The 7,761-nt window shown below is 43.5% G+C and overlaps 1 protein-coding gene across 2 annotated transcripts in view; it reads left to right on the top strand.

Annotated features, from left to right (window-relative positions):
• The first annotated feature begins 3,505 nt into the window (after positions 1-3,505).
• The window catches only part of Fopnl (FGFR1OP N-terminal like), an 18,185-nt gene continuing 13,929 nt past the window's right edge, over positions 3,506-7,761 (top strand). The window contains exons 1-3 of one of the 2 annotated variants that reach the window (XM_029544873.1): positions 3,524-3,569; positions 3,787-4,031; positions 7,153-7,350. In XM_029544873.1, coding sequence (XP_029400733.1) covers positions 3,935-4,031; positions 7,153-7,350 — 295 coding nt within the window. In that variant the 5' untranslated portion in view covers positions 3,524-3,569; positions 3,787-3,934. Of the gene's footprint in view, positions 3,570-3,786; positions 4,032-7,152; positions 7,351-7,761 lie in introns of both variants that reach the window. The other variant, XM_021209736.1, reaches the window with a different exon arrangement.

The following is a 7,761-nucleotide window of genomic DNA, read 5'->3' as shown; positions in this document are numbered from 1 at the left end:
ATTTCTGAGTTCGAGGCCAGCCTGGTCTACAAAGTGAGTTCCAGGACAGCCAGGGCTATACAGAGAAACCCTGTCTCGAAAAACAAAACAAAAACAAAACAAAAACAAAACAAAAACAAAACAACAAAAAGAAACCCTCAGGAGTGTGGCTGATGCCTTTGAGTTAGCAAGTCATTTACTGATAGTCATCTCTTGCACAAGTTGCCTTGGCCTGTCTTCAGAGAAATTGCTATTTCCAAAAGCTGCTACCCATATTTGTAAATTTCCACCTACAGGAGGATTTTTTCCAGCTCTTTCCTGCCTCTTACAGCAACACCTCTCCTAAAAGGAACCGACTAAGTCTTGGTGAAAGGGTGTTAAACTCCTTTGAGCCCAGCCCACTGCTTTGTTGGTCTCTTTTCCTCTAACAGCTTGCATTTCAGCAAGAATTACCACAAGAATTTCTTAATCTCTAAATCACTTGGTAAACAAGGCTTTAAATAAATTTCTTGCTCTATCAAAATGGCTGGATGGTCAAAGAGGCACAAGGTATCATTTTACCAGGAGGACCCATTTTGTTTGCTTTAAAGGACTAATGTAAAAATATCCACATTTAAAAATAAATGAATAAAATCAAATACCTAAGCAGAACAAAACTAAATTTCATTCTAAAACTTCCTCTTGACAATGTTTAAATGTTGTTTCTATTCCTTGTGAATTCCATGGTCTCACTGTAGTGGGGAGAACTGGCCTTTAGGCTCATTAAAATCTGAATGTAAATGTTGCCTCTCCCTAGTGTCCTGATTGCTTTGCATCAGTGACTTTATATTCTATAAATGTTTTATCTATGGGGTGAAGTGCCTTGTGAGAATTCAGTCCATCATTCTTCAAATATATACTCTCAAAGACACAGGTGAAATAGTTAGGGTTTTCTGTCACTTGATGCAGCTGGCCTGGGCACCTGCTGTAGAGGACAAAGCTAGTAGGCAGCACTGCCCGGGCAGTCCTCCATGGCATGATGCTGGTGAGTTCAGCCTTTCTGTTGTTCCAAGTACAATGCAAGCTGCCCTCTGCTGTGACATGACTGATCCATGAGTCACCTGGCACACCTTGGGGCGTAGAGCCAGATGGGGATCAGAGGACGCTGACTTGTCACTAGAATAGAGTGCCAGATTCCTTGGGAAGTTCCAGAGGGTACTCAGGTGTGCTAGAGGTTTGAGGGAGGACTCTTGCAATCAACACTTCAGGGGAGGAGAAAGGTCTTTTTCTTCTTCTTCTTCTTCTTCTTCTTCTTCTTCTTCTTCTTCTTCTTCTTCTTCTTCTTCTTCTTCTTCTTCTTCTTCTTCTTTTTCTTTTTCTTCTGATTGATTTTATGTATATGAGCACACTGTAGCTGTACAGATGGCTGTGAGCCAGCATGTGGCTGCTGGGAATTGAACTCAGGAACTCTGTTCACTCTGGTCCAAAGATTTATTTATTATTATATGTAAGTACACTGTAGCTGTCTTCAGACACATCAGAAGAGGGTGTCAGATCTCACTATGGATGGTTATGAGCCACCATGTGGTTGCTGGGATTTGAACTCCAGACATTCGGAAGAGCAGTCAGTACTCTTAACCACTGAGCCATCTCGCCAGCCTGAAAGGTGGTCTTCTAAGCAGCCTCAGTACACCCCCCCCCCCATCCTTGGGAAGCTCCATGGTAAGGGAATCCTACATGACTGACCCAAGCTCCAACTGACTCCAAGGAGGACCAGGCACAGAGAAGTCTTGTCCCTAAAAAGTTGATATAACCTTGGCATTACAAGTGGGCCAGTATCATGTATATCTACTTGGAAACTTTCTTTTAATTTGTGCCTTTCCCCATTCTTGACCCTCCTTACTCTCAAGATAGAGGAGGAGCCCACTCTGACCCCAGAAGGTTAAGGAAGAAGTGAGGTTAAGAAGGTTAAGGGAAAATTTGAGATGACTGCTCTGTATCTATTTTTGGTGAGCATGGTGAGAATAAGAAGTCACATTCTGCTTTGCCTCTGGAATTCCTCATCAGTATGTTCAGTAGTGCTGTTCTCACCTGTAGAATTTGGTTAATCCTTCTAATTTCCTGAGCTACTGACCAAGTATTCAGGCACCATGGTTTCACAAAATAGGAAAGCCTAACTGAATAAGACCACTCTAAGGTTACAGAACAGGTTTCTAAGGTTACTCAGGTCTTCAAATTTATGCAGCAAGAACTTTATTCACTGAGCCATTCCTCTAAATGGATTTCAAACTTTAAAATTGCTACCCACTTTAAGAAATATCTCAGGAGCCTGATATGGTGATGTACTCCTGTCATCGCAGCACTTGGGAGGCTAAAGAAAGGAGGACTAATTCAAAGCCACCCTATGCACTTCAGAAAAAAACAAAACAACCAAAGCTAATCTTAGGAAGAACATATATCTATCTTCTTGAGGCAAGTTTAAAAACAAAACCAAGTTGTGCCAGTATAGGGGCACTCATCACTTTGAGAATGAGGCAGGAAGACGGTTTGTTGTTAGCTCAATGCCAGCCTGAGCTACAGAGTGGATGCCCATACAGCATGGACTACATGATGAGGTAAAAACAAACAAACATCCAATTATTACTTTTAAAATCTTTATTTATTTCTTACAGTTCACTTCCTCGAAAATATACTCACTAGCATCCACTTATAGACGACTTCTACTATTGGGCTGTCCAGAATTTTAAGGGTCCAGTGACTTAGACTCCCTGGAGAGCCAACTGCCATTATACTGCCTCACATCATTTTAAATGTGTTATTCCCATGTTCGCTCTTCTTAATCTTTTATCAGCTATTTCCACAAATAACTCGAGGATTCCAAATGTACTCGGTGTTAACCCTAGTGTAGAGAGCAAGCTTTGAAGAGATTCCGGCCTGGGTTTAGGTTATCACCTTCTCCACCATTTGCCGGTGATCTCCCTCTAGAAAACACAAGTTCCTCCTCTGTAAAACGGGCATCGTTGACCTGAGGCGTGCGAAGACTTCCTAGTGTTCACCTTAGAGTGGGTGCCGTGTAAGATGATTTTTTTAGGTGGCACTTCTTAGACTAACAGCATCCATCCACAGCATTCTGGAAGTTGACAGAAAATAACAACTCTTGGTCCTCGCCTCAGAAAGACCCAAGGGTGGGTCAGAGCAGTCTATTCTAACCAGTCTTCCAGGTAATTCTGACGCCGGGTTAAGTCTGGGACTCGGACTGAGCACGCTGTACCATCCACAAAGCCTGCCAAGCGGAGGGGAGGGGAGGGGAGGGGAGGGGAGCAGTCAGCACCTTGACCTCTAGGACTTCAACGGCGACAAAAGGCAAAGCGGTGGGGTCAAGCCTCTGCTCTAGGTCCACTCTTTTCTGCATTATAGCCCGCCTCACACGGTCGCTGATTGGTGGAGTCTCATGTGGCGCCTCGCCAATCACCGGAGCGCAGGCACAGCAGAGCCGGGAAGAGCCATACTCCTATTGGTTGGAGGCCGCGCCGAGAGCAGCGTACACGCACTGGAGAGGCGTGGCGCCAGCGGCCGTTGAAAAATGGCGACTGTTACTGAGCTGAAAGCTGGTGAGTGCATTGAGGGGATGCTCGGTTGCGGGGAGCGTCAGGCCTTCCCTATATGATAGGGATGGGACAGAAGGAGAGCGTGCGGGACACCGGCTCATCTCTTTCCAGGGTCGTTCTAGGGTGGCAGGGCCCGCCAGGGGCGGCCTTTGCGCATGCGCTGTGTGTTAGGGCCCGCCTTTGAGCTGGAGGAAGGGACTGGTCTCTATTGTCCCCTCAGGACCTCTGGGTATCTCTCAGAACCCTTCTGAGCCGACCGCGCCCAAAGGCCTCCGTTCTGAGCTGACCACGACAACACCACAGCCACGATTTGGTGACAGACACACTTCTCAGTGATTTGCACGGCTAGCTCATCCGGACGACAACGTATGGATAGGTCCTCCTGGTCCTTTGGGAGAAACCTGAGACAAGAGTTGGCCATCCTGGCGGCTCTGCAGGATTTTTCGGAAAAGGTTTTCCAAAATGGTTGGTTGTGTGCAGGGTGCACGCAAGTTCCATCCCCAGGACTACAAAAGCAAGGAGTAGACATCAATAACACGTGTATACGGTTAATTCCGAATAGTAATTAGAGTTAACATTTGAGCTGTAATTGGAGTTAAGGTTCAGTATGTGATTCTATCAGACACTTAACAACTCATCCAACAAGTACTTGATACTGTGTACCAACGCTATGTCCATTTCATACATGAGAGTTGGAATAGTTCGTCCACGATAATTTAGATAGAAATAGACTCATGTGGAAACCCCATAAGGTGCAGTAGTGCACCGGGTCTTAATCATGCCATTCTGCTTCCCGTAGAATAAACCCAGTTCTGAGTTTCAAAGAATTCAGAAACTAAGCTAATGGTAATAGAAATCTGGAGAGGACCAAGTAGAATGGTTTGGAGACAAAGACTTAGTAACTAGTGACTGCATGTGTATTGGGGACACTGTGCTGGCGAGCATTCCAAAAGCAGACATACCTCAGTCCCCAGGAGGGACTTCACAGGAGTCAGTGAGCTGTTCTGGGGGTGGGAGTATATATAGTGCATGTATAGTGTATAAACTTTTCATAGGATTTCAAGATAAAGTCTATGGAAAATAAGTCGGGTTAAGACCAATTCCTGAAGACGTTTTTTTATAATAATAGCATTGTAAGCATAAGACTACAAGTAGTGCCGGGCATGGTGGCGCACGCCTTTAATCCCAGCACTCGGGAGGCAGAGACAGGTGGATTTCTGAGTTCGAGGCCAGCCTGGTCTACAGAGTGAGTTCCAGGATAGCCAGGGCTACACAGAGAAACCCTGTCTCGGAAAAAAAAAAAAAAAAAGAAGACTACAAGTAGTAAAATGATAAAAGAGCCCAGAGGTTATCCCTATACATTTAGGGGGCCTCCCTATATATGTTTTTCTGCATTCTCTGGTTCTTGGTATGCGTTGTGTCCGAGACAAAACTTGTTTCTAATCAGTGATCTTACATTTTATGGGCTTTCACTGGTCTACAAAACTCTTGCATCTCACCTAGATCTTTCTCTGAGGGGTAGAGTTTATTACCTCGGAGAGGGCAACTGAAGCATGGGTTACTGCCACCAAGGATGAAGGACATGCTACATTTCCCAAATCCAGCTCATTACTTTGCGTTTTCTGCTAAGTTCGAGGCTGTACTGTGTGTACTTCAGAGTAATTGGGACAGGATGCTTGCCAGCAGAAAAGAATCTTTCCCTTAATTTCCAAAGATGGAACTAGAGAGCAGGGGTTGTGTTATGATCCTAAGTAAGATAATGCTGCCCTTTTATGGACCTGTTACAAAGTATAATTGGTTGACAACCAGTATACCTGTAGAAAGGTTGAAGGAATGCTTTAGAAATAAAGGAGAAGAAAAGTGAAAAGTCTGTGTCTACCCTCGATCATGTGGTCAAGGACTGTTGTTAGTTACTAAAGATCAGAAGCTTTCTATATGTACCTAAATGTAACCAAACTGCCTTATGGATTTTAATTATTGTGGCATACTAATGCCTTTGCCATCAGCAGAGCAAAGTGCACTGTTAACCTACAGTTTTCATCAATAATGTAAGGTACTATATTATAAATATGTTACATTTAGTGAGGTCTTACTGTATTCTAGGCATTATGTTGATTTTTCTAAAATTGCTGTTTAGTCACAGAAGACTATTTGAGAAAGGAAGGTTCCATATTAGTTAAGGGATGATGACAGTTCAACCCAAGCCCATCTTCTATACTAAATCTGTATACTTATCTCAACTTCTGATGTTTGTCATAGTGTACCTTTTCAAGACAGAAGGTTACATTTGACATGCATACTCCTGCTGACTCCATAAGTTAGCAGTGGTATAGTCCCTTATTAGAGTTTCATTACATTTCTTTTTTTTTTTTTAAGATTTATTTTTGTGTTTCTCTCTCTCTCTCCCTCCCTCCCTCCCTCCCTCCCTCTCTCTGTTTTCCCCTCTCAGCCAGTGTGTGTTTGTGTGTGTGTGTGTGTGTGTGTGTGTGTGTGTGTATGTACATGTGTACAAGAGGAGGCCAGAAGAGGGCCCGGAGTTCCCCTGGAGTTACAGATGGTTGTAGGTGCCAGGAAGCAAACTGAGGTCCTCTGCAAGAACAATATGCGTTCCTTACTAAGTCATCTCTTCAGTCCCTTATGTTACATTTCTAACCAGGCTGGGCATTTCAAAATCCTACTGTTGGGCTAGTAATGTAGCTCGCTTGTCATGCGTGAAATCCTGGGTTCAGTCCCTAGCAACACAGGCATTGGGAGTGGTAGTGAACACCTATAATCCCATCACAGGCTACTTGTAAGATAGAAGAAGGAGAATCGGAAGGGTCATGTTCAGCCTAATAAGAAGTTATCCTTGGGATACAGCCTAGGTATGAAGCCCACGCTGATCTGACTCCCAGCCTCCCAAGTATTGGGATTACAGGAATGAGCTACCATTCAGCTAGGTAGAGTCAGGTGGATCGCTATGAGGTTAAGGCCAGCTGCGTATACATAGTAAGTTCCAGGACAGCCACAGCTACATAAACTCTGTCTCTCTCTCTCTCTCTCTCTCTCTCTCTCTCTCTCTCTCTCNCCTGGAACTCACTCTGTAGACCAGGCTGGCCTTGAACTCAGAAATCCTCCTGCCTCTGCCTCCCGAGTACTGGGATTAAAGCATGTGCCACCATGCCCAGTGATTCTGTCTCAAAAAGCAAAACAAAAAACCCAAAACTTTGGCTCTCAAAAGTTGCTCTGCAGTAATAATAATAATGACACATTCCCTCTTTTGTGGAGGGTGGGTGGTTTTCTGTAATCATCCTGGATTAAAGTACTCTCTGAGTCCACGTGGGAGATTTGGGTTGAGCTAACTGTGGTTGTGTTCATCCCTTTCTCCCATTCAACTGTAGTCCCTAACTGAAGATACAGCACTGATAAACTTAAATTTGTACAAATATTGATTGGATCATCACTGATGTCATTGTTCTGCTTGTCTCTTTGAATCAAGAGCTGTATTTTTGTCATTCTCCTTTAAGTATTATTCTTTAGCACATACCTGAAATATCAACACTTACACTATAACAGAAGCATTTATATTTTCTCTTTATTTAAACAGTTTTAAAGGACACCTTGGAAAAAAGGGGAGTGTTAGGGCATTTAAAAGCAAGGATCCGTGCTGAAGTTTTCAATGCCCTGGACGATGATCGTGAACCCCGGCCATCTTTGTCTCATGAGAACCTTCTAATTAATGAATTAATTAGGGAGTATTTGGAATTCAATAAATATAAATACACAGCCTCTGTTCTCATAGCAGGTAAGTGGTTATTCATTACTGGAGAAAAGAGCTCCTTTTTTTTTTTTCTAATTCTTAGAAAGCATTTAGCCTGAATATGTAATTTCATTACTGTGTCATGCAGACTGAACACTTGATATTCATGAGCTCTTGTCATAGCATGAACAAGTTCTGGTAAGCTTTGTGCTATTGGTGAAAGAGCTAGGACCTTCTACTGCAGGTTCTCTGTGGTGGTAGGAGCGCTTTGGCCCAAGAGCTCTCTGGATTCACGAATGAAAGACCACACCCACACCCACACCCATACACACACATATGCCAGTTACTTTTTTTTTTTTCTTTGTGTTTTTTTTTTTTTTTTTTTTTTTAGTTCTGGCTGTCCTGGAACTCACTCTGTAGACCATTATGAACACATCCTGATAATATTGAGAAGCA

Source organism: Mus pahari, chromosome 12, assembly GCF_900095145.1.
Source record: "Mus pahari chromosome 12, PAHARI_EIJ_v1.1, whole genome shotgun sequence".
NCBI lineage: Eukaryota > Metazoa > Chordata > Mammalia > Rodentia > Muridae > Mus > Mus pahari.
Note: the sequence above shows the minus strand (reverse complement) of the source record. Positions and strands in the feature narration are given on the sequence as shown.